Below are 26,030 nucleotides of genomic sequence, written 5' to 3' on the forward strand. Positions count from 1 at the left end.
TTTCTTGTTGCAGACAAACGATGCCTTAGGAGGTTACTACAATTATTTATATTTTATACCACTCATCATCCTAGGATCATTTTTCATGTTGAACTTAGTTCTTGGAGTCCTCAGTGGGTGAGTATGTCTGCCGTGCATTCATTTTGTTTTTATTTCAGTATAAAAATAAAATTCAAATCACTTCTGCTGGGGATCAAGAAAAAGGGAGATAAGGGATGGATGAGCCTGATCAGTGATATATCAAAACAAACGAAATTTGTCCCCTTTCCCGATAATTTAAAATACTTTCTCATGTTAATTGTAGATAATACATTTAAGGAACTTTTTAAGTTAAAGTATATAACTCTATATATATAAAATGCCTTAAATGTAAAAATAAAATACATTGGTGTCCAATTTTAAGAACAAATAATTGGTGCATTCATACCAGCTTATTTAGTAGATTGTAATTACCAATTCAATTGTTTACAAATTGTGTGTAATACTATTACATCAGCTTTTGTTTTCTTTCCCGACAAAAAAGAAAAAGTTGTCTGCTTTTTTTGAAAGATGATGTGCTTGAAGAATATGTTTTCGACTGTTATACAAAACATAAATTAATAAGTAAAAAGAAAGAAAGAGATTGAGGGTTAAGATTATAAGACTTTATCTATCCCAGAAGGCAATTATAATATAAATGCACGAAAGCACAACACTAAAAAAACAACTCAAAACATTCATATCTGCTTCACCAAGCAGATTTTTATACAATCATGGTTCAGGTTTAGATATGATCTACATTCATGCAAAGAAAATTAAGATGACCTGTGAAAAAAGTCCTTAGTTATTAACTGGACTTCCCAAACTGATGGAATGTCATGTTTGCCTTTTTTTTTTAACCTGTTGGTCTTGTTGCTCATGCCAGAATTTCTGGTCAATTTCATCATCAGTCTCTGCATTTCACAATAAAACCAGCATTTTTGCTTTGATAATTTCGATTGGATAGCATTTTGTAGTTTATTAATTCTGATCGAGGTGCATGAATGCAGACATCCAAGGTTCACAACTCCCAAGCTGTTTTCAGCTTGTCCCCTTTTCATGTAGTTCTAGAAATCTCTGTTTCAGGTGTGTAACAAATTCTCCCAATGACATTATATCTCAGGCCTGATAAACATAAACAAAAATTTCTTGGCCAGTATCAGCTGCAGAGCTCACTGGTAAAAGGCTGTTAATGTCTAAATTCCAACTTGTCTTGTTGCAGAGAATTTGCCAAAGAAAGAGAAAGAGTAGAAAATCGTAGAGCATTCTTCAAACTACGAAGGCAGCAACAAATTGAAAGAGAGCTAAATGGATACCTTGAGTGGATATGCAAAGCTGGTAAAATATTGATACATCCATCAGATTTTCAGGAAGCAACAAGAACAAAAATAGTTGCCTAACTACACTCAATTATGGCTTCTCAATTATAGCTTGTTTTATTAAGGAAATGTTGGCTTGTTGTGAGCATGCATATCTGTGACTTGTCAAATATGATAAGTCTTCCTTTTTGTCTATGAGTGCTACCTGATTTATTCCTCTTTCTTTGGAATTGCAATTAAAAGCTGATTAAAAAACTTGTATTTGATGCTATCTCTGGTTAATTACAAGGCTGGGTCTTAAAACCCTCTTTCTCTACATGTTCGTCTTCTCTGTTTAATCTTCCCACATTTCTGCATTCTCTTCATATTTTGTAGTCTGAATTTTTCATTTTTAGTCCATATATATTTTTCTTGTTTTCTTATCATTGTGTCATAAGGAAACCCTTTTCTGCTCAATCCTTAAACACTAATTAGTGCTTTAAAAGTATTCTGGAATTTTTACACTGTCAGTTTAATCAAGCTTGTTTGGTGCTTATTTTCCATAAGAGGATCTGCAAATATTCCTTTCTGAATTTCAGTGAATATGATTACAATTAAAACTTGATAAATCTGTTTTTTCAGATATGGAGATAATCCCTTCTTGGAATTCCCAAAGATATTTTAAATATTTGTATTAAATAATGCAGGGTAGAATTTCTAGTACACCTCGTTTAGATTATTGTCATTCATGTTTAGTAAATCATGTTGTTTCTTTTATTATTTTTCATAAACAGTTTTACTTTCTCTAACTATTTCATGTACAAATTTCTGACCTCCACATTGACAACTGTTTTTCCTGATCATATTTACTGGAGAGAGTTGCAGCAGATATTTTGCAGTTACTGAAGCATAAGGACAGATGTTAACCTTTTGTTGACTTCAACTTCTTTAGGTTTTGGAGCTAGTTCTGCATAGCACTGTCTTTCTGTGGTTTATATGAGCTTTATTTATGAATCATTAACTTCATCATTTACCCTGTCACAAAAAGTAACGTAAAGTGTGTTACTTGTCATAACCATAGTCTTCTCAGCGTAGAAAGTATTGAAAGATTTAAGATGCTGCTTATGTTGTACTATTGGGTATTTTCAGTTGTTTTTTTTTTGCTTGACAGAAGAAGTGATTTTGAATGAAGAAAGAACAACAGATGAAGAGAAGCTGAAAATTATTGAAGGTAAAACAAAAATAGATAAAACTTTGTCATGTTATTCTTTCAAGTTTTTAGTCTCTTTGAGTCTGAGCCCTTTTGTGTGTATGTGCTTGTGTGCATGCATGTTTGTATGTATTACAGACTTCTTTCATCAGGGCTGGTGTGAATGAAATTTCTATATGTATGAAAGTGTTGGAGTTTATACTTTTGGGAAAATCAAACTAGTTTCATAGAATTTCCCCCATTTGTTATAACTGTCCCATGCCTTTTTTCTTAGCACGGCGGTTAGCAGCCGCTCGGAAGATGAAACAGCTAAGGGGTGAAGATCCAGACAATGACAACAATGAACCGAACGATGATGACCTGCTGGCAGAGATAGCTCCAGGAGCACTGCGTCCAGGTATAAGTGAGGAAATGTATTTGACTATATAAAACAAGGGAAGTTCCATAACCTGCAGAATGTGCTCAGCTCTGAAACAGATCACTGGGCCTGTGATTGGAAAAGTCTTCGAACACACCCAGCAGCTGTCTAGCAGTAACGGGTACCTTGTTTATCATTATTGGTCTGCACAGAGAGTGCAATCTGTCTTGGTCATGATGCTGCACATTATAAATTCCCATTATTATTATTATCAGAAAAGGCAAAGGCAAAGGAAGGAAAGGGTTGGACTCCATCATTGACATGTGGAGCATGAGACATGATAAAAAGGCTCTGGACCCATCGAAACAAATGAAAGACATTTTCAGACATGTTTGATTAATAAAACAGCAACTTTATGAAAAAAATAAGTGATTGTTCCCTGAAAAGATTTGATTTTAAAGTTGATAAAAATGCAAAGTGAGCTGGCTTAGCTCATTAAAAGATGCTATAATTACCATAAATCTGAGGGGAACATTTTATTCTGTTCACAAGATACAATACTCTGCATGCAGTTCATACCTGTGTTGTGGAATGACATAATCTCATTTCCTATTATACCACAGACTGAAACGCTTTATTAACATAGAATATGCTTAATGCTCTTCTATTTTATTTGATCTTCAGTGACATAGGAAGTACATAGTCAAGTCATTCTATGTATGCTCCTTGAAAAAAACAAAAAATTTACTATGCATTTTTGTAACAAATTAAACAGCTGTATGTCTTGCGAGCATTCTGGCAGTTGTAGATTCAACTTTATATTTTACTCCGGTTAACATTTAGGTACTCAGAATAAAATGTTACACCTCATTTCCAGGAGTTCCCCTCAACAAGAATCTACGAAACAGAAAGACAAGTGGTCGATGTGCTGCCTTCTGGAGAGCAGAAAAACGCTTCAGGTATAGAGTTAAAAAGAGCATGCTTTAAACAAATCATGGTAGTTATGGTCAAAGGGAGGTGAATCCTGTTAGAAAAAAATTAACAAATTGTAGCTTTCCAACAGATCTCGTAACTCGTATATGAATTTTTTTAAAACTAGTGTTTGTCAGTAAACTTTTGAATGAGAAAAGATGTTTGTATCATGATAAACCACTGTGAACGAGCTAGTTCTAGACTGTAAAAATGAGAGTAAAATGAAGTTATCTGTTGAAAACAAATACCAGTGGCAAAATGCCACTTATACTACTGAAGTAACTGTTCCAGCCACAGTGTGAAATTTCCTGAATATATATCCCTCTGTCTTGACAAAGTTTTTAAATAAATTGCTCATCCCTATTACCTTATTACAAGACTTCATGTAAAACTCCAACAGTACGGCCCTCCCTCCACTTCTCTATTAAGAATAAGAAAAATACGCAATCATCCACTTTCCATGGGGGATTTTTCTCGCTTTGTGGAATGTTTATCTGTAAAATATGTCTCAGAAGCAGGTATATAAAAATGAAGATGTGTTTACTTATTGCAGATTCCAAGTGCGTCACTTGGTGAAAAGTCAGACATTTTACTGGATCGTCATTGTGCTTGTTTTCCTCAACACTGTCTCAGTTGCCTCCGAACATTACAAGCAACCTGCCTGGCACACTCATTTTTTATGTAAGTTTTGTCCATGAAAACACCCCTGTTTTTCTATTCCTTGAAGCTGGTATAAGTTAAACTTATTAGCCATTAGAAACTTGCTATGGTGCTGCTCAAATTGTCAGCAAAGTTTAAAACATATATTCAGACATATGGCTGGCTTTCAAATTTGATTTTTTTTTAAATCAATATTTTTATTTTGTTACCACATCTCTGTTATCAGAAATTATTTGTGAATCCATTTGTCTCTAGTTGCTCTGGTTCAAATTTGAGTTAGTTCAATGGATAGTCCTGTTAAAGACTGTATGTTTTTAAGTACTTTTTAAATTCAATCTATTTAATTCTCAGATTTTTGTAGGGGTAGATTTAGAGAAGCAGCTGAAAGCATTCAAAAGTGGAATAAGGTCTTTTCTGGAGTTGTATACATTGAAATTGATGGATTTCTAATACAACAAAAATTGAAATGATGCCTTTTCCATGTGATGTTATCATATATTTGTGACAAACATGAATTTTGTGTGTTGCAGTCATCAGTGAATATGTGTTCCTGGGTCTCTTCATCTCAGAGATGCTGATCAAAATGTACGGGCTTGGTGTCCGCATGTATTTCCAGTCCTCCTTCAACATTTTTGATTGCCTTGTGAGTTGGTTATACTTTTTGTCAACCACTTAGGCATTTGTCTGTTTAATAATAATACATAATGAACGTGTGATTACTGTAGTAATCATGACCAAATCATGTTCACGAAGGAGCACACTCTCAGCACTTAAGACAAGTAGGAGACAGAAAACTAAGGACGTAAGGAGAAACAGCTATGCAGACAGGTAAAAGACAAGCATAGAAGACACAAAAAGGAATCAGGGAACAAGTAGTAAGGATGAAAGTTGTCATAATTTCTTCAGGGGTGTGTGTACATTTATTTGCATTGATACAAATTTAACTACTTTTCCTTGAGAATGAGCAAAAAATAAGGGGGAAGGAACATACACATATTAGTTAAGAGTATATGTGTTGGCATTATACTTGATGTTTGTGCTGTTTTTCAGGTGATAGTAGGTAGTATTGTAGAAGTAATCTGGGCAAGCATTAAGCCTGGTTCCTCCTTTGGCATCAGCGTTTTGCGTGCGCTCCGCCTTCTCAGGATATTCAAGGTCACCAGGTGAAAATTTCTTTCTGATCCCTATCTCTGTGCCACACATTACATGAAAAATTAAGTCAATGCTCCTTTTTACCAGCCCGAATGGCTGCTAAAACTCTGTAGATAAAATATGTCTTTCAGCTAGCTGAGTCTCTGCAGTAGACAAGGGAGAAATGTGCTCATTCTTGATACTTGTTTTGCAGGTACTGGTCCAACTTACGGAACCTGGTTATCTCTCTCCTCAGCAGCATGCGCTCCATCCTCAGCCTGCTCTTCCTGCTGTTCCTCTTCATCCTCATCTTTGCCTTGCTTGGCATGCAGCTCTTTGGTGGAGAGTGAGTGCCTTTAGCTTCCAGTACAGTTGCTGATGATCAGTAAAAGATACGCATGAATTGCACAGATGCTTTGCTCTTATGTAGCTCTTATGAGTTATGATAAGAGCATTATAAGACAGCCTGCACATCATATATTTAATTTAAAATTCACTTTTATTATTGGGTGTTTTTTTGGCATTATCTTTTTTTGTTGTACATACACACTTCCATTTTCAGAATGAATTTTGAAGAGGGAAGACCTTCCAGCCATTTTGATACATTTCCAATTGCACTTCTCACTGTGTTTCAAGTAAGTATTAGCAAAGATATAGTTTTAGCTGGTTTGATTTTATGAATGAATGCAAGAACCAGTTAAAATATCTGCATAACTTGATCTTGTACTGAGATATATTACATATACTGGAATCACCTGTAATTTTGATAGTGGAAAATGATGTACCATCACCTAACTGGCTAAAGGGTGACTGCTCTCCCTCACTTTCATATTTGCCTGTTGATCGGCAATGACAACAAGATCTTGCTGTGTTCAGGTGAAATAAAACTAATAATCTTGTTTTTCTGGGGCAGATACTCACAGGTGAGGATTGGAATGAGGTCATGTACAATGGCATCCGTGCACATGGTGGCATACATGAAGGTGGCATGTTTTACTGCGCCTATTTCATTGTTTTGGTGCTGTTTGGTAACTGTATCCTTCAAGACGTTATGTTTTGCTCCAAAGACTTATACATTACAAATGAGATTACAAGGTTACTTTAGTGTTGACAAAAATGTATATCATTGCATATAATTTTTAATAAATTTAACTTCGATTACATGAAAATTAACTATAGTTTTATTACTGCATATTAAAAGTGTCATTTGTTGGTCATTCGGTTTACCTTTATTTTAAAAAACAAGGGGATATGACTTGTATTTATAGATACCATTTATTTTCATGAGAAATGGCTTCCATTAAAACTGTAAGGAATTTTTAAATCTCAGTTGTAAAGATGTAGAACATCTTTAGTATTTTAATAGTTTGGGCTTACCTTAAGTTTCCTGACCACGATCTCAGACACATTGCTCAATGTCTTCCTGGCCATCGCTGTGGACAACTTGGCCAATGCCCAGGAGCTGACTGCTGCTGAAGAAGAACAACAAGAGGAAGAAGCAGTGGGTTGATCTTTCCTATTCATTAGTGCTAGAGCTTGTCTAGTGCAAGTGGGATGTATAACATATTATAAGTTGAGATAAGACTAAACTATTGTACTTGAATACTTTCAAATATATGTTTGTTATATGGCTATTAATTATTTTTCATGTGTATTGTCAACTGCAAGTTATAAATGCCTCAAATCTGATCAGTTTTTGAGCCCTCTAGCATATTACACCACTAGACAGTATAAATATTCTTTGTTTGTGTAATGAAATTTAAAAGAAATAAAACTCTCCTCTTGTTAACTGATTTTCAGCATCGAGAGGAGATGGCAGACCAGTTTGCGCTGGTACCAACCAAGGGTGGGCCACCCCAAGTGAACATATGTCCCCCTTCGCCTCAAAACAATGAGGACATAAAGACTGGCAACTTTAGCTAGTAAGTTTTTCTGGACACAAGCACTTGAGAAGCAAGTTACTATCTGGTGTAGTGTTTATTATAAAAAATATATGTAGCAAAGTTCGAAAATTTTAAGTACAAAATATAGAGAGGTTCATGAAAGACAATCCTCTATATTATACTAGCTGAATCTTTCTAAGCTTGATAAATATGCACCAGAAACATTTTTGAATGATTTTTTTCTTAATTAATAAAAATATAATTTTACTGCAAAAGTGTTATCTTTAGGGTTTGTTTTTCCTTTCTTTTAAAACCAGTATACATTGTCTTTGTTATATTTATGTCTTTTGATTTGCTTATTTTCAGCCCTTTTTTTCTGTCGCAATTATTTCCATTCAATAAGTTTTCTAAGATCATGTGATGCAGCTCAACCAATCATGACATGAATGTTGACCTACAGCTTTCCTTTCAGTAGTGGAAACCGTATTGACATCAGCCTTAGTCAAAACAACCTCAAGGATAATCGGGAGAAAAAGGGCTCAAGTCTTGACCTCACTGCATCCAAAACAAATGCCATTGCAAAACCTGCTGAAGAGGAAAACTCAGATGCAGGTACATTATGTGTTCTGTGCTGCTGGTAGGGTGTAAAAGACTTTGGTTTTTCAGATACAGTGTTAAGCACTTCCATCATCATTTACCCTGTTGTGAACTCTTTGGTCAGTAAGCATCCTTGTTGATGTAGGACTCTCTATATCCAGATTGAAACTTTACTGCACAAAGATAAGTGACTGAAATCCCATTAAATAAAAGAATGGAGTTGGGGAGGGGTGGAGGATATTTATCATTGTTGCTAATCTCTTTAAAAGATATGTGTAAAAAAAGAAATGTTTAAAAGTTTGAAAGTAAAATAAAGAAAAGATTGACAAATTTCTTAACTATTCAGCCCTTTTGTCTTTATGTCTTTTTAACAGAATCTGCATCGGTAAATAGTCAAAAATATAATTATGCTCACCATGGTCACCTTTGACCTTTTACTCAAGAATTTGTTTTAGCATTTTTTCCAGGTTCCTGTAGCAAAACAGACTATATTTTAATGTTTATTAGTACACTGAGAAATAGATCGAATGGGGACATACACTGTTTGACATTTTTATGCTTTGAAGACTAGTCTTTGAAGTTCTTTTTCAAAAAGATTCTGTCAATGATTTAGACTCACTGTAAGTATCTTTTTACTTCATTGTTATTTTTTGCATCTTTTCATTTCAGCTAAAAGAACTAATAAGCAAGGTAAAATTGGATAGTCTTTACCAGTTTACAATGGTCGAAACACCTATTTTATTTCCTGCATTTGCTTTTCTTAAACATTCAAGTGGCTTATAATCCTTCATAAAGCTGGCATTTGGTACTTTATAGTAGAGGTGCTTTTTGCTATGTTTCATTTGGTGAAGACAGTAACCAAAGAGCTGGAAAAGAATTTATGATATTATTCATTCTGTTCTTTCTGACTTATTGGTCATAAAAACATTGCATGGGAGTGCCCAGTTTTATTGCATTTTTTATAACTACATTATCCTTTTTACTTTTGTACATGCATGTAAGAAAAGAAAACATTAAAAAAATAATATGCACATCAAGTTTTTTTTAAGTAGTAACTGAAAATTCAGCAAAGTTTTATTTATTTCTATAAAAGATATATTCATGCTTCAAAAACACCCCACAAAATGTACATCTTCATGCTCAAAAAAATTTTAACCCTTGGGATTGGCTTGATGAGAGGTATTGTGCATGCGTTTGAAACAGCCAGCTTACATTGTTATTGCATTAACTGACTTGGTGACTGCTGGCCAAAATTTGTCAACTGACTGATATAGTTGGTTGATATAGAGCACCTGGTTCCTGTGGTTGTTTCATTTAGCAGTTATGTGACTACTAATAACTATACTAATGCCAGTTAGATAAGAGCACTTGTATTAGCCAGAGAGAGTATATGATATTTTTTTACATTCATGACCAAGAAAGCAGTCTATGCATACGAATGAGTGGTGGGGGCAAGGGTGGTATGCGTACAGATGACTGCATGTGCATATGTAAATCTTTACATATGGTAAGACAGTTATTCACCTTTTAATTTGTGCATGCATAAATATATTTGCATGAGGGTGCTTATGAATAAGAAGTAAAAAAAAAAACCCATGATATTCTAAATTCAGCTTTTAATACTGATCTTTTTTCAGCTGTTTATATCCAAAGCTACTATATATATATATTTTGGGCAGTTTGTAACTCTTCTCAGTATAAGATTTACCTAAAACCCTTGGATTTTAGTGTTTGTTTGTTTTTTAAAGTGTAGGTGAGGTGTGCTATTATTAAAGCAGGTAGTTTTTTATTTTTATTTAATGACAAATACTGCTGAGAACTTGCACAACATTGGTAAAAATTGAGCAAATTATTTATTGTCATTGTTATTAATATTGCTATAATTTTAGAAGTAAATGATTCAAGGAAATGTCCTTTCAGTGCTAACAGTCCTAAAATAATTACTTCAGGCAGGTAAAGAATAAAAACTGCAATAAGACAGCAACACTCAGAAGTGAAAAGATGGTGACACGCAGAATGTTGACAAGACAGTGACACTCAAAAGCAATGGTACAAATATTAACAGACAAAAATAATAAATGTCAATAAGACACTAGAGTATCTGAGCTATGGGGTCACAATCAGTGCCTATCAAGACTAAATGATAACTAAATCACACACAAGAAATAAATCAAACCCCCATTTGTAATGTACACATACATTCATATGGCACCGAGGATTGCTGGGTCATGTAAAGGTCCAGTACAGCAGTAGGCAAGAGCTGTTGACTTTCTAATGCTAGCTTGTTGTGTGTCTTTACAGCTAGCACCACTAGCAGTAGCACCATTGATATACAACCACGAGCCAACAGTCAGGCTGAGGGAGAAGGGACCGGCGGTGACCCATTGACCTGCCCCAAGGCCATGCTGCCATACAGCTCAATGTTCATCTTTGGACCAACAAACCCGTGAGAATTTGCTTTTCAATTTTATTTTTTTAGGTTGAGACAAAGTTTTCCTAGGTTGTTTTGCGGATATAAATAAAGGTCTCATTTTAATTGGCCTTTTTTTGTTTGCCAGTGTTACTTTTGCAATGTGGCAGAGGAGTTTCAAAAACATTGAGTAATGACTTCTTTTGCCTTTTTTTTTAAACCTTGTCTTAATGCTGATAAAATTTTTTGGCTTTCTTTTTCAACAGTGTCCGGCGGTTTTGCCATTTTGTGGTGAACCTACGATACTTTGACCTATTCATCATGATCGTCATCTGTGCTAGCAGCGTGGCCTTGGCAGCAGAAGATCCTGTGAGAGAAGATTCAGAGCACAACAAAATCCTCAATTACTTTGACTATGTCTTCACTGGTGTCTTCACTATTGAAATGATTCTCAAGGTTAGCTGTCAGCATTCAAGGTGTTGGTCTGCCTAGAGCATTATGTGTTGTCCTGCAGGGGGAAGTTTCAAAGATGGTTGCCATCCTTAGAAGACTTTGAATATCTCAGTAAAATTTCATTCGTCTTCTTCTTAAGATCACATTTTATAATACCACTCAGAGGCACAGTAGTTAACTAGTCTGCTATGAATATGCTACTCTGGTCAGTCTTATTTGTCTTCATTTTTGTAAGTGTAAACATGAACGACTGAACTGTGGTAGTCTTTTTGCAGGTCATTGACCTTGGAGTTCTTTTGCATCCTGGATCCTACTGCCGTGATGTGTGGAATATTCTGGATGCCACTGTTGTTATATGTGCACTGGTAGCTTTTGCTTTCAAGTAAGTTGATGCACTTCAGTAGATATTACTAGCTGTCTTACCTGTTACTTGTGCTGTATAAACATGGCTACCTACACATGGCTGAATTTAACATGCAAGTTGATTCTGGTAAAGAATGACCACACAAAGAATAGTAATTTTTGTAAATAAAAGACCACACTCAAGCAGCAGTAACTCTTGTGAAGAAAGACAACCTAACCCTAACCCAATTGTGGTAAATAAAGCCCACACAAACTAATTTAGACAAAAAGATGTAACTGTTAAACAAAATGGTGTTGCTTTTCTTTGCAACTAAAAGGAAGATATGTATCCACAATAATTACACAAATATTGGCTTTCTCCATATTGGCTGAGTGAGCTAAGAAGACTGTGGTATGAGTAGAGAGAAGAACATGTGCTTTGTCTTTACATGACTTAAAAGCCACTAAGAGGCTTTCTAACCAATTCCTGAATTTCTTTTTTTAGTGAAATAAATACTTTGAACATGGACCAAAAGACAGAAACTTCACAAAAGGATGGGCCAGACATTTAGAATACGTTTATGCTAACTTTGAAGAACACTGTCATGCGAGCATACTAGATAAGGCAGAAGTCAAAAATTTATCAGAGTTAGAGTGCCATCTAGCTATTGCTTGACATTTCTTAAAAAGTATAGTGTCAAGCAGATATATGCCATATGCAAGTTTAAGTTTCCTTGTAGCATTTAATATCATTGAGTTACAATGAAATCTTGACATGAACAGCTCATATCATTTTTGGTTCAAACTCTCGCCATATTCAGCTTGCATTATCCTGTTTAAAGCTCGTGCTTTCCTTCCTGCCATCAGGTCTGCTACAACAGCCTTGTTGTCCACAGTCACTGGAAACTTATTTTCTAACCTCCGCATGATATTGTCAACACACGCTTGTGAAAAACATTAATGTTGCAGGTTTTTATCCATCTGTTGTCAGTTTGAGCTGATGTGTTTACTTTTGCAGGGTGCTGCAAGTGGAAATGTGTATCATAAAATGTTTTGCTCCAAGCTTTGTCTGTCTTTGATTTGTTTAAATTCTGAAACTTTCACCAGCAGTGTTATTCCTCCTACCAGCTGTTTTGTTCAAAAATGGATTGCAGCTTTAGTTGCCCTGTGACCTTTGGTTAATGCAATGGTGGTCAGAATTAATGCAGTAACCTAGAACAAGTTACTTAAAGCCTATAAGCACCATAATCCTGTCAGAATAAGTTATTGAAAACACTTTACACAATAGTGCCATTAGTACAACCCTGCTGAAAAAGCTTCTGTTAACAGAACGTGAACTGTAGGGCATACGATGAAGTATACTTAAGCAGAGAATATGAAGAGAAATAGAATACTTAATGAATTGTGTTACTTCTTTGAAGATTTTTTAGTCTGTAACAGTCTACTGGACAGAGACAATGGGCCACTAAGACTATTAATGTTTTTTAATAATGATTTGAGCTTTTGGTGGACTTTTTATTTTTGCTGACTGACTTTGGTTCAGTGTTATATTTTAGCTGTACTAAGTTGAGGAAATGCTGCTCGTCCAAGTTTTGTTTTTGATTTATATATTCATTATTTAAACAAGAAAATCATCATTGCCTGACCTTTCCCTGGTCTAGTTGCCTGGGTTTATTTTTGTGAAAAAAAAACCTACTAAAAAATGAGCTCTTATTGTATGTACTTTGATTGTGACCCTTGCCACTTGTGTGCTTTTATTATCGTCAAGAAGTGGCCTCGTTCAGTTTAAGGTGGTGATATACATGTCCTGTAGCTTAGGTAGGTTTCAAGTCTTGCTCATGAAGAGAACACTTTTCATTCATTTTTATTTGAACTCAGATGTTAGTCTGGTTACTTTGTTCTACAGATCATAATATCACAATAATTTCTCATTTACAATAAAACTGGACATATCCACATTCTTCTTGATTTCAAATAACTTGCTTCCATTGATCCATAAAGTAGGGGATGAAAAGCTTTTATCACTGTTCTATTTCAGGTGTGCAACAGATGTAGACATCTTGACATAATAATTAAAGTGATAGAGCATCGCATGTTTGTTTTGTGTTCCTAATTGCTTTATTTCTCTCGTCTTTTGCCTTTCCCCATGTTTTGAAATATTCTGGCTACTTAATTCTCTTTCTCTTTCATTTGGTGTACCCAGCGCTCTAAATAGGTAAGTCATGGTTTGTCAAGTCCTCCTATGTAGTTCTGTAGCCATGCTTAATGCTTTAACTTTTTGTTTTCTGTCTGGATGAAGATTACACAGTGGTGGCAGGTAATTATCACTTAGTGGGTTGATTCCTGAACTATTTCATTTTTGAGTCATTATCCTTTACGCATGCATTTGCCAGATAAATTTCACACTTACATGCTTTAAAGTGTCCTCACCTTGTTGGTTACATGTTTTGCACTTTTAACAATTGGATTAACATTAATATTTCCTCTAAGAATTTTTTTCACAGCAAAATCACAATTTGAACTAATTTTCTTAGCTTTAGCACTAACAGCAGGTCTCTTAAGGAATTAATTTTCCTTTTTGACTTGTGTTTCTGTTATAGACTTGGTCTTTGTATTTATTGTAAGCTTCTTGTAAACATAGTAGTCTGAAATGCATATGCTATTTGCATATGAAACCTAATGTGATTTTTTATTTCTTGTGCATTTAAATTTTAGCAGTGTTGTGATGAAAATATTTATTCAAATACATTGAAGTTGTAAACATATATACTGCATGTATTCTCAGCCTTCATTAGCTGTGGATTTCTTGTTGCAGCTCTGTCCTCAATTTACACTTGTTTATTTCATACAGTTATTTGATAATGAATTTTACATGACCAATTATCTGTTCATCACTTTCTTAAGAGTGAGGAGAATAACTAAAGCTTACTATACTGCTGAGTGGTCCAGTGACAGAATGGATAAGCCTTCGTCACCAGTACAGTGACGATTGGCTGTCCTGGATTCAGATCTTGTCTTGGGCATGCTGTTCGTTCTCTGCATGTGGCACCTGTTTATAGGGCGGGTTGTTTGGAGGCCATGATGTGGCTTGGCATAAAAAAAAACTAATTCTCTTCTCTCACCACCCTTTTTACTGGTGAAGCTAAGAGCCTAAGAGAATGTACAAGAGTGATGGAGCCATAGATGAGGAGTCTCCCAGTGCTATCTTTGCTTAGTAAAGCTCTCAGCCTCAACAAAAATGGTGTCCATTTAATGTCAACAAGCCTGGTTGATGGCATCAAGGGACTACTTTATCAGCAGAAAGTGAAGCCATTTGGTGCATAGCCGGCAGGAGTATTATATATCGGACTATCAGCATTCCTTTGGGAACACACTGTTTCTTAGGACTTGTCAATCATTTTAAAATAGGAACAAAGGGAGAAGAAGCAGTTTTTGGTACTCGTGATGGTTCACCTGAGACTTCTAGCATAAGACATTGCATTGCAAACTGCAGTTACCAATCCTGTTTGGGTAGTTTATTCAAGTATGTAAATGTGTACATTATCCAAATGTATACTTTGCAGCAGTACAAACATCAGCACAAAGCGAAAACCTTTTCTTTTACATTTTTGTGCAAAAATGTTGGGTGATTCATTTTAGTTTTTATTTATTTATTTTTGCATGTCTCTGCTGAATAATTTTATGCATAGAGTATATACTACTAATATTATTTCATTATTATTATATTTAGGTGTCCTTCTTTTTACTTATCATTTGCTATCAAACATTAAAAGAAAGCATTTTTATCAGAGAACTGTCTTTTTCACTAAGTGAACTAAATTGAAATTTAATATCCATCAGAGCACAGAACTAGCCTCTGTGACAGCTTTTGAATAAAAATCTGATTTTCTGTTATACTCTGCACAATAGTCTAGACTTGCAACTAGGTGTATAGTTGCCTTCCTTGTTAAGGTACATGAGCCCCTCTGTTTGTGCATGTGTTGAAAGGCTAGACTGGGTTCAAATTTTTTTTTTAAATTCATCAAAAATACTAATTCCCTAAATCTGAGTGAAGAACTCAAGTAGCAGTGTTCACCTAGGTTTTTTTAAAAGGTCAAGACCTCATTCTGCACAGCATTGTAAAGATGGACTCATTGATTGGACATATCAGCTTATCAGCATATTTTTGAACTTTCACATTGACTGTAACATCCACTGATATCAGAAATTGGGATTTAGGTCAATCCAAGTGTACATTTCCTAATAAAAGTTTTCATTCATTTTTATAACAAATTTAATGCTTCCATGTCTTGCTAAGATACCAGAACTCAGAAGCTAATTTCATTTTTGACTTGGGTCAGCCTTTAATTATCAGTCATTGAAGTTGGGTGTACACATTCTTTCATAAATAATAAAACAGTAAAAACTGACCATTGCAATGGAAGATACTAAAACATTATCAGAAAGAACAGCAGTGGGGCTCTTGTGAAGTGGGCTATATGGGAGTGAAGTCATTGTTTTCAAGTTTAGGTAACTGTACATTATTTTTTTTTAAATAAACTGTATAATTGAGTGCAGTAATTTTATGTTTGCAGTTTTATCTCTAAAAACATTTGCTATGATGATTTTTAAAGTCCAACTTTCAACTAGCAAAACAAATTTAATTTCATCCCATTAGGGCCTTGTGCCTGCAATAATTTGTGTTACTTTACAAAGTGCATGCATGTCTTTGTTTCAAGAACTGTGCATGCTGAGAGGACAGAGCAGGAATACCCTGCTTATTGTCTGTTATTTATGTTTGGTTTCCCAGCCAACAAACATGTATTGAGAACACTAGTAGGCATGATATTACAATTTAGTCAGACTTTTTTGATGAGTGTACCTTTACATATAATGGATTATCTGCTGTTTTGAGAATGCTAAAGGTTTGTCAAAAGCAAAGTCTTCAGGCTCTTACATTTTTACATAGTTTTCAAAGGTTTTATTATAAAAGAAAGTATATTGCAATCATCAGTTGGCAAATTCTTGAACTCTGCAACTTTAATATTCATATATATGCCAGTGCTGTTCTGAGGGGAAAAACTGCCTTTGAGATCATGACTCATAAAACTATTTGCATTTCTGTGTATTGCCTGAAGAAGTCTTTTTTCTTGATAAACACGATAACCAGGCGGCCAAGCATCTTTTGGATTTTATAAAGTTTTATATGATAACCCTACAAGGTGCTTATTGTAATTTTCTGCTTTTAAGACTTATTGAATATCTTTTTCTTAATTTGTACAGTGACAGTGCTGGAAAGAATCTCAATACATTCAAGTCTCTACGAGTACTGCGAGTGTTGCGTCCCTTAAAAACAATTAACAGAGTACCAAAACTGAAGGTATGGAAATATTTTGTTACAAAGGCTAGCTTTATCATATAAAAATACTTCCAAAAAAAAAAAGGAAAAAAGAAAGAGTAATGATAATTTCATTGGAGTATTTACATGATATTACTTTTCTTGTGTTGCAGGCAGTGTTTGACTGTGTGGTGAATTCCTTGAAGAATGTGGCAAACATCCTCATAGTGTATATACTCTTCCAGTTCATTTTTGCTGTGATTGCCGTGCAGCTGTTTAGTGGCAAGTTCTTCTACTGCACAGATGAGTCAAAGTCCACCAGTGAGGAATGCCAGTAAGTGATGTTTGTCATGCTTTCAAATCTATCAACTTAATTAACACTTACAAAATGTATTCTAAATATACACAGTGTTTATATACGACTATATTCTTTACAAGCTGATCCCATTGAACTGTGCAGGAATAACAGATAAGATCAAATGCAAACATCCTTGAGATGTAGTTCATATGCCATAATCTTTAATGATGTTTTAGCCCATGGCTTTCATCAATCATTTCAGCTTTATGGAAACATCTAGAAACTATTTTAAATGTAATACAAAGATCTTGTTGTTAAATCCTTGTTATCCTTATCCCTTCTATATTTTTGTACACCTAGTGTCATCACGTACTGTCCCAAACTGTTTGTATAAATGTGTCATTTATATGTTTTATTATTTCTCACTTATAGGGGTCAGTACTTTGAATATGAAGGGAACTCTGATTCACCAACGGTCAAAGATCGCATGTGGCTTAGGCAAGACTTTCACTACGATGACATCATCAATGCTATGCTGACACTTTTCACTGTCACCACAGGCGAGGGCTGGCCAAGGTAGTCATGATACGGGTTTACCATCTCCTGCTGTGTCTAGCTTTGCATTCTGATGGCAAATATTACAGCTATGACTTTGAAAAATTATATTTTTATAAATCTGTAGTCATTTATTGTTTGCTTGCTGGTTTAAAATGTGATGAGATGCTATGACAAACTGAGAACATTGAGTAAGCATTGACAGTAATGTTTGAAAATTCAAGTACAATGGAAAAATCATTTGTGCCTGTCATTACAGTTTTAAACTGCTATACCATTGTAATTGAGACTAAAACTAGCTAATATTATTTCAGTGTCCTGAAGCATTCCATGGACTCAACTTATGAAAACAAGGGACCAAAACCAGGCTACCGCATGGAGACAGCCATTTTTTATGTTGTCTTCTTCATTGTCTTCCCCTTTTTCTTTGTTAATATCTTTGTTGCTCTCATCATCATCACTTTCCAAGAACAAGGTGACAATGAGCTCATCGATCAGGATTTAGATAAAAATCAGGTAACCAATCCTTGGGACGTCAAATTCTAGGTTGTCTTTCCTACATTATTACGCTATAAAGACAGCAGTAAACTATGTGTTTTTTGTGGGTGATAGGGCTATTTTTTGGTATTGTGTTTGGAAAACAATTTTTCGCACTTTAAATATTAATATTTGAAAATAAGAAATAATAAAACATGTCAGGATACATATTTTTCTCAAATAGGCAGATTTTGTTTAGAGTTCAGTGTCCTCAATGCGACTGTTGCTCATGCATCTCATGTTTATGTTTCTAATTTGTCTTGCAGAAGCAATGCATTGACTTTGCAATCAATGCAAAACCACTGTGTCGATTCATGCCAAGGAATCGTAACTCCATCAAGTACAAGATCTGGCAGCTGGTAGTCTCCCCAAAATTCGAATATTTCATCATGATTATGATCACTCTCAACACTGTTTTCCTCATGATGAAGGTAAAGCTGTTATGAGCGATGACAAGTACAATTGTACAGTGTAACTGATCATGTAGGATAAAGGGACTGATGAAAGTCGCTGCTGTAGGAGAATTATATTGAGTAAATGACCACATTAAAAAAGATTTGGAGCCATTAGTTTTGTTTAGCACGTGTAATTTCTTTCTTAGGTATAGCAGTCTCTGTTGAAGAAGTAGCAAGTTAGATCTCCCTTGGCACTAGTAAAACATTAATTATTTATAGGAGAAAAAATCTTTTGAAATCACAAAATCCATGTCACTGTAGGAAGTAATTTACTAGCTTCATTTCTTCAAATGTTAACATATGTTGTCTCTTTATCCCAGTATGATGGAGAGCCCAAGATAAACAAAGACATACAGAAATATTTGAACTACACCTTCATAGCCCTGTTTATTCTTGAGAGTATCCTCAAGATCATTGGGTTTGGGTTACGGGTAAGCGTCTTCAGATAAACGGAAACTTTGGAGAGGGTGCATGCACAGCAGCTTTGAAGACTTTTTTCTCCTTCTGCAAGCTTGTACATTTGAGCTTAGTGTACAGCCTCAACAGCCAGAAAAACACCCAAACAGTAATGTACGCAAAAAAAAAACCCCACTTTTGAAAAAAGATGTTTTGGCAAGTATACATTACTCTAACTGTTTTTAATTATTCCTTTTCATGTAAAGATTTTGATTTGCGGAAAATTTCTTAACCTTTTTTTTTTTTTAAAGTCAGTTTGGCTTTCTGGCTGATAAGGCCGACTTAGATTTTCAACAAATATATCGGGCAATGGGTTTATTTTATAATCTTTCTTGTCATTGCACTGAAGACAGTATAGGGAACTTCTTAGAAAGAGTAAAAGCTTGATGTTGCCTTCTTCCCAGACTTGGTCACCTTTTCAGAAATGAGATTATTAATCTAGTATGTCAGTTTCTGGTTTATCCAGAACAGCTGTAGTGATTCTGTTTATAGATGTCTGTTTCATCAATCATTTATTCATGAATTAGTCTTCTGACTGGTACTGGTCATTGAGGAGATAAATGGATAAACATTGCAGCTCATAATACTTGCAACTGAGGCCAGTCTTGGGCAGTGGTGAGCAGATCCCGCAGGAGATGACTAGTCTACTCCTTTACATTCATATCCCAGTTTTTTCTCTGGCCACATTTGTGTCAACCTCCTTCCAAGGTACCTTGAAGGACTGTTTTGACAGAATGTCATGCCAGGTCACATAGCAAAACCAGACCAGCTTTTTGCTGCTTGACTTGCAAGTAAGGGGTCTTCTGCCATTCCAATCTAATGACCTTGCTTCATTGTTTTCATTGGTTTCATTGGGAATTTTTGATTCCCTCTGTAGGAGATCCAGAGGTGCCTATTCATGCACTTGTTTTCAAATGCCTGGATTCTCCTCTACATACTGGCAAGCAGAGTGAATGTTTCATTCCAGTAAAGCAGGATTATTGCCTTGAACAGATTGGTAAATGTCCAGTCTAGCCATTGCTGCTGTAGCTGTCACGATCCCAATGCAGATATCTGTCATGGAGCTGCTGTCTTTGGAGAGGAGGCTCCTAAGTACTTAAAGCTATTTAAATTACCTCTTCAACTCCATTTGTTGCCTATGACCAAGACTTTGCTCTTGTCAGTGCTGGTCTGCATTCCATTTACATTTTGTTAATCTGTTGATAAGGTCTCGCAGTTCTTGGTTAACGTCTGCTATTGGATTGATGTCATCTGCAAAATTTAGGCTGCAAATGGGCCGTCCACTGATAAAAATGGAAGAGTGACGGTCGTTAAGGTTTTTATGCATAATGTTCTCCAAGAAGATGCTGAAAAGCACAGGTGATGGGTTATCCATCAGTATTGCACTCATTGAGTTATTTTACAGCACAATGACTTGGACAAGACCTTCAATGTCAAATTTTTGAATCACATTGTCCCCTGTCCCAGGCTGTCTAAAATCTTAAAGCTCATAAAGTTGTGCTAGAGGTCTTGCTGATGCTGAAGATGCTTGTCCATCAGGATGCGACAGTTGAAGCAGTTGAAGATCTGCTTAACCATGCTCCTATTTGGTCTGAAGCCAGCCTATTCTTCTGTCAGTAGTTGGCATAAAGTTCCTGTTTGTGGTTAATAGCCATAGTCTTTTCTTTGGGTGACACTTGGGTGAAATCTTTCTTCATCTCCAAGTTAACCACAGCCAATGGTTGGCCTCCTCATGAACATGTGAGCACTGGGCTCTGGATGGTACTTTCATTCCATAAAGCCATAACACCATCAGCCATTATTGATTTTTAAACAAATGTTCTTGCTTCACGTGTTGATTAGTCATTCAGGCAGGATGTGGAATTTCAAAATTACCGACTGCATAGCTCATTGACTTGAAATCAGAGACTAAGTGAAAGACACAAAGAACAGTTTAATTTATTGGGTGTGGATTCGAGATTGAAGTGAATGGAGGGCAGGGAGAGAGAGACTAGACAAGTTCTTGGGCTTAACTAGACAGCATTGGAAAGAAGGAATACCTACCGTTTTCTATGAGACATTTTGCAACAGACGATTTCTATAACAAAGTTGATTTTCTGGCTAGAACTAGATACCAAGTCTGATTTAGATGCTGACATTTTGAAACCAGGTTACGAGAGTCCATTGACAGTCTCATGTGTAACACACCGACTCCATAGATATGTATGCAAATGATTTATTGATGTGCATCTTGTGCCTTGAGCTGGAAGGACAGCAGAGAATGCGCATGCTAACTTTCGCAACATTTTATCCATGTAATTAATGCATTTAGGAAAAGATACTCCTGGTTGATGATTTTTTTTTTTTAGTAAAATAACTCCCTAAAGATTAGTCATAGCTTTAAAAATCCTTGCATGGGATAAAAAAAAAAAAAGGCAGTGGTCTTGTGTCCTTAATTGATGATTATTTCAGTAAAATAACTCCCTAAAGCTCAGACATAGTTTTAGAGATTCTAGCATGGGATGAAAAGGGATGTGGTCTTGTGTCCTTAGCTGTATATCTCATAAAATGGAAACAGCCTGCATTGTTTCTGTCATGCAGTAGGTCTTTTCTTTAACCTGCTTTACACCAAATGCATTTAAGAGTTTAACAGCTCAAAAGTACAAATGTGAACATATTCATCTGCATAACAGATTCATTCAAGAAATAGTTGCACTTCATTGTAAGCTGCAGCTGGATAGTGCAGAGTGCATGAGACAAAACAAAAGTTTGTATGGATTCCTTGACTTTCAGTTTGAGCCCGCTGAATCTGCAAAAGAGAATGGACAAGGGTTTGGTCACACGCTCATAGTCATTAACATAGTCTTCACTTGTCTCTACACACTGGAGTTCCTTCTCAAGCTCTGTGCTTTTGGAAAGGTTTGACCAACTAGCTAGGCATGGTCCTCTTGTCTGGAAGTTTTGTGCACCGCTGCAAGAGCTTGCTGTATTGTGCAGTACTGCTGGCTTGATGTTATGTTTCTACACTCCTGCTTTCTTACCTGAACACGTGTTTAGTTTTAATTATTTATTTGCATGAAATCTCCTTTGTGCGCAATATTTCCTTATATTTTAAAATATTCAGTTTCCATTTCAGCTTTTCCATTTGATGTGAGTAAGATGAGAATGAAAAATTACATTTTAGTTTTCAAGTTGTCTAGTTAAATCACTTACCTATCTAATGGCAGTTACTCCACGCATTGTCTAGTGCTGCACATGTGGACTGGTTTAGTTGATGTAGTACTGCACAATGTTTGACTGGAAAATTTCCAGCCATTTTGAATATCTCAAGAACTGGCTGTGGCAAAAATGGCATTTGCATTGCCAAAATTAGAAGTTCTGAAGATTCCATAGACCAGTGTTTGAAATATTTTGATAGAAGATCTTGTGAAACATGTGGCAGCAATATTCATTCCAACAATTTTCTTTGATTGCAGCTTGCTTGTATCAAATGTGTAAGTTGCAGCTCAGCCATTGTGGACTTGACAATCACACAGTCCTATAGCCTCAATACATCTCATTTTTGACTGAGTAGCCTCAGAGGAGGATTATTGTTCATACATACACAGTAGGGTCCCCTTGGAGTGGCTGGCAAGTTACATCAATGCCACATGGCTGGCTCTTGAGATATTGGCAATGGCTGGATACTTTCTGAACAGAGATCATACACAAATACAAGTTTAATTTTTGGTCTTTTGACTGTGAGTAGTATTCAGAAGTTATCAACAGCCTATAAACAAATAATTATAAAAATAAGAACACTTTCAGAGTAAATAATGCTGTAGGGCAAGACACATTTTTTGTGGTATAAAGTTTACTGCCACTAAGTTTGCAGTCTAACTGATAGGAAATGAATTCCATCCATGGTTTGTGCTATGACTATTAGACCTTCCTTTGGCTGTTTGTTTGCAACACCTTAAGTAAGTGTTCCTTTGTTGTTTCATGTAATGTCTTTTTTGTTTCAAACCTTGCATGGTTATTCAGTTTTACTTGTGTGTTAATAGGGGATAGTTTGCATGCACGTGTGTGTGTTTGTGTGTGTGCACATGCACATACACCCACATGTGCATACATTTAAATGATAAATATTACTTATATGTTTCAATCAAAGCTTTTTGACTATAACTAATTTTTCTCAGAAAATCATTTGGAAAGTGAAAAAAAATCCAATTAGAAATCATATAAAATAAAGAAAGAAAAGAAAGCATATGGGAAAGAGGAAATAAAAGAATTTATACTAAGAAACAATATGGGAAGTGAGGGAAACATTGACAGCTCAAGTATATACTAGTAGCAGGTGATGTGTGAAGTAAGAACCCACCAAATACACAAGATTCGGCCAAGCTTGAGCCAAGCTTTTTAACATTGGCCCAAGCTTGGCCGAATCTTGCGTGTTTGCTGGGAAATAACTAATAGTAAATCAAATAAGGGACATACTGAAGATGTCATATGTGGAAGCTTGGCTGTACAGATTTCTGGTGAAGACTGTGTCTATGTATAAACAACTAGAATTTTTTTTCTGATTAAAACTGTGAAAAAACATCAGATCTTTTCTAAGCCCTTGTCGTATTTACATTTTGCCTTGTACAGTAATGATGTATCTATCAATATACATTTTTGATGAATGATAATAGGTGTACAGATGAACTAAAGAGTAAATGAAAAATTGAGCATATGCTACACATTAATATGTATTTTGCTTTGAGAGTCTGTAATATATGCTTTTCAGTTTTAAACCCAGTTTCAGCCTCTATCATTTTACTCGTTAATAGTTTCATTTAAGTGCTTGATAAATAGTTAAGCTCAGTTTATAAATTCAATGTTTGCTAGAGTTGTGTCACAGTAACATACTTTTTTAAACTGATGAAATATAACAGTATCAGTTTATTATGTGAGATGTTGTTTACTCGCATAGTGAGGAAGGGAAAAGAAGCTAGGAAATATCTTTATTAGATTTAGCAATACTTTTTCTGAAGGAATATGGCTGTATGTGGGGTACTGACCATTTTTAATGTTGGATGTGCAGAACTACTTTCATGACCCTTGGAACGTGTTTGACTTCACCACTGTTCTTGGAAGTATCATCGATGTTCTGATCACCGAGTTCTCAGTAAGTCACCTAAATGAGCTATGCACGTCTATACATTTCAGCCTGTTCTGTCTTTATTGTGCACTTTTTTTGCAAGTCTGGGAAGATGTTTCAAAGAGGATTATGGGATGGCAGACATGGGACAGATTCATTCATGCACTGGATGCATTGCAACCCAGATAGCAAATGAGTAGAAGAGATAAGATCCCAGTTAACCCATTTATGCCGAAAGTTAAAAGTATTTAATTTGTGCATGAAATGTGACCTACAGATATTCAAGGAACTAGATTTTGAAGAGAAAATTTTTTTATAGTTTGTTCCAGTAATGGAGTGCGAGGCATAAATGGGTTAAGCTAAGCAATCCCTGCATTCCCAGCTAGCACCTTCCTCTCTGCTAAACTTTGAGCATAGCAAAAATCTAAGAGTGAAGTCTTTTCTGTCCTATTATATCCATGTGCTAAAATGGGCCAGTTTAGTACTGGAATGAATGAGACATATGTCCGATAGACTTTTCCAGCAGAGAACCAAATGACTAAGTCACATGAAAATATTTTAATGTGCAAAACACTGATTGTACACATTTAGTTTATGTTTTGATTGGCTGTCCTTGAAGTCCTACGAGTGCAATAATTGATGCTGCTCAAATCAAATCTGTTGTTGTAAATAAGTGTAACTGGTAAAATTAGCCACTGCATCAATGCATCAACCCAAAGCTTTATGTTGCTGAATGAAGAGATCACACTATAGTTAAAGAATAGAATTATTCTTATGTTTATTAAGCATGTAGCCAAATAAAAAGTTAGCATATATTGAACAATTAATAGCCTCAAACAAAATGGCATATGTGGTCAGAGCATGGCTAAAAATGTTTAAGAAATTATAATATAAGTTATAATATTTTTCTTTGCCCAATGCCATTGGAAGCTTGAAAGGTTAATACACATTTTTCCAATGGGCAGCAAGTCTAATTTTTCAGAAATTAATTCAGGTCAGATTCTGAATGAGAAATTGACAAATTAGATTATTAATTGTATAATTATAAAATTGTCTTAAGAAACACAGAATGTGAAGCATTGAAGTGCACATAAAACCAGCAATGGAGAACATAGCAAATGAAATAAACCACAAAACTTAAGAATGAAACTTCTGATGTTAAAAATTATCACAAGTTGTTCTTTTGAAAGTGGCAAAAAAGTGGCGTTTTAGTATCTGTGCTATGTCTGCTCACGAGGAATCACAGGTAGTACATTTTCCCCACCTTGCCTAGGTGGCCTTTCTGAGCTCCAGTGTCCAGCCCTGCACTCAGATTTTGTGCTGTATTTTGCTCAGTCCTTGACTTGTGAGGCTCAGGGCAACATGTGCCAGACATTAGAAAAGCAATGCATGAATGTGCAGTTTTGTACAGCCTGTGCAATGGCGAAATATTTTTGCTTAAATGCATGGTCAGCGCATTGCTTCATTGTCGCAACAGAGATAGAGCTCTGCAAAAAAATAAAGCCCAGAGGGGGTGAGGATGCCAGAACAATCTATTGGTTCACTGGCTGATACTATAAAGTAGTGCATCTGAACAGCAGTGCCAACTGTCACACATTTCTAAGTCCAATGACATGTATAATAAATCCAGTTAAAGCAAGCTGAATTTTTATAAAAGAACTCTAGGACACCAAGAAATGAATAGTTCATAATAAATTTTGTGGCATTCTTTTGTCTCTAGTGGAGAATAAGGTTTAAGGTTTCTCACTCAACTTCCTCATTCTAGGTAAGAATAAAACTCTGGCAGTCCTTGAAACATATCTGACCTACTGTTAAGTTCTTGTCCACTCCACATGTAGCACAAAGCCGTGTTTTTGCAGGTAGTGCCCGTGCATTATTTCAGCTTTTCTTCTGCATAACAGCTTGCATTTCTTGCTTTTGCTGATATCTAGCTGCTCCGTTTTCTTCTTTGAGCAATTTCAAAGAGGCTTAGGATTGTC

At 35.5% G+C, this 26,030-nt stretch overlaps 1 protein-coding gene across 29 annotated transcripts in view; it reads left to right on the forward strand.

Annotated features, from left to right (window-relative positions):
• Nucleotides 1-26,030, forward strand: part of LOC112574940 (voltage-dependent calcium channel type A subunit alpha-1-like) — a 278,315-nt gene that overhangs the window by 235,201 nt on the left and 17,084 nt on the right. For 18 of the 29 annotated variants that reach the window (XM_025256343.1, XM_025256329.1, XM_025256334.1 and 15 more), the window contains 26 exons: nucleotides 14-117; nucleotides 1,241-1,356; nucleotides 2,488-2,547; nucleotides 2,801-2,923; nucleotides 3,762-3,843; nucleotides 4,410-4,537; nucleotides 5,047-5,159; nucleotides 5,567-5,679; nucleotides 5,862-5,993; nucleotides 6,210-6,282; nucleotides 6,561-6,681; nucleotides 7,051-7,148; nucleotides 7,448-7,569; nucleotides 7,991-8,142; nucleotides 8,797-8,817; nucleotides 10,429-10,573; nucleotides 10,804-10,993; nucleotides 11,266-11,372; nucleotides 13,632-13,649; nucleotides 16,595-16,691; nucleotides 16,823-16,983; nucleotides 17,380-17,523; nucleotides 17,817-18,018; nucleotides 18,306-18,470; nucleotides 21,723-21,848; nucleotides 23,995-24,078. In XM_025256343.1, coding sequence (XP_025112128.1) covers nucleotides 14-117; nucleotides 1,241-1,356; nucleotides 2,488-2,547; nucleotides 2,801-2,923; nucleotides 3,762-3,843; nucleotides 4,410-4,537; nucleotides 5,047-5,159; nucleotides 5,567-5,679; nucleotides 5,862-5,993; nucleotides 6,210-6,282; nucleotides 6,561-6,681; nucleotides 7,051-7,148; nucleotides 7,448-7,569; nucleotides 7,991-8,142; nucleotides 8,797-8,817; nucleotides 10,429-10,573; nucleotides 10,804-10,993; nucleotides 11,266-11,372; nucleotides 13,632-13,649; nucleotides 16,595-16,691; nucleotides 16,823-16,983; nucleotides 17,380-17,523; nucleotides 17,817-18,018; nucleotides 18,306-18,470; nucleotides 21,723-21,848; nucleotides 23,995-24,078 — 2,997 coding nt within the window. Of the gene's footprint in view, nucleotides 1-13; nucleotides 118-1,240; nucleotides 1,357-2,487; nucleotides 2,548-2,800; nucleotides 2,924-3,761; nucleotides 3,844-4,409; nucleotides 4,538-5,046; nucleotides 5,160-5,566; nucleotides 5,680-5,861; nucleotides 5,994-6,209; nucleotides 6,283-6,560; nucleotides 6,682-7,050; nucleotides 7,149-7,447; nucleotides 7,570-7,990; nucleotides 8,143-8,796; nucleotides 8,818-10,428; nucleotides 10,574-10,803; nucleotides 10,994-11,265; nucleotides 11,373-13,535; nucleotides 13,548-13,631; nucleotides 13,650-16,594; nucleotides 16,692-16,822; nucleotides 16,984-17,379; nucleotides 17,524-17,816; nucleotides 18,019-18,305; nucleotides 18,471-18,814; nucleotides 18,926-21,722; nucleotides 21,849-23,994; nucleotides 24,079-26,030 lie in introns of all 29 variants that reach the window. The other 11 variants (XM_025256327.1, XM_025256339.1, XM_025256337.1 and 8 more) reach the window with 9 other exon arrangements.

Source organism: Pomacea canaliculata, linkage group LG11 (genome assembly GCF_003073045.1).
Source record: "Pomacea canaliculata isolate SZHN2017 linkage group LG11, ASM307304v1, whole genome shotgun sequence".
In the NCBI taxonomy this organism is placed as follows: domain Eukaryota; kingdom Metazoa; phylum Mollusca; class Gastropoda; order Architaenioglossa; family Ampullariidae; genus Pomacea; species Pomacea canaliculata.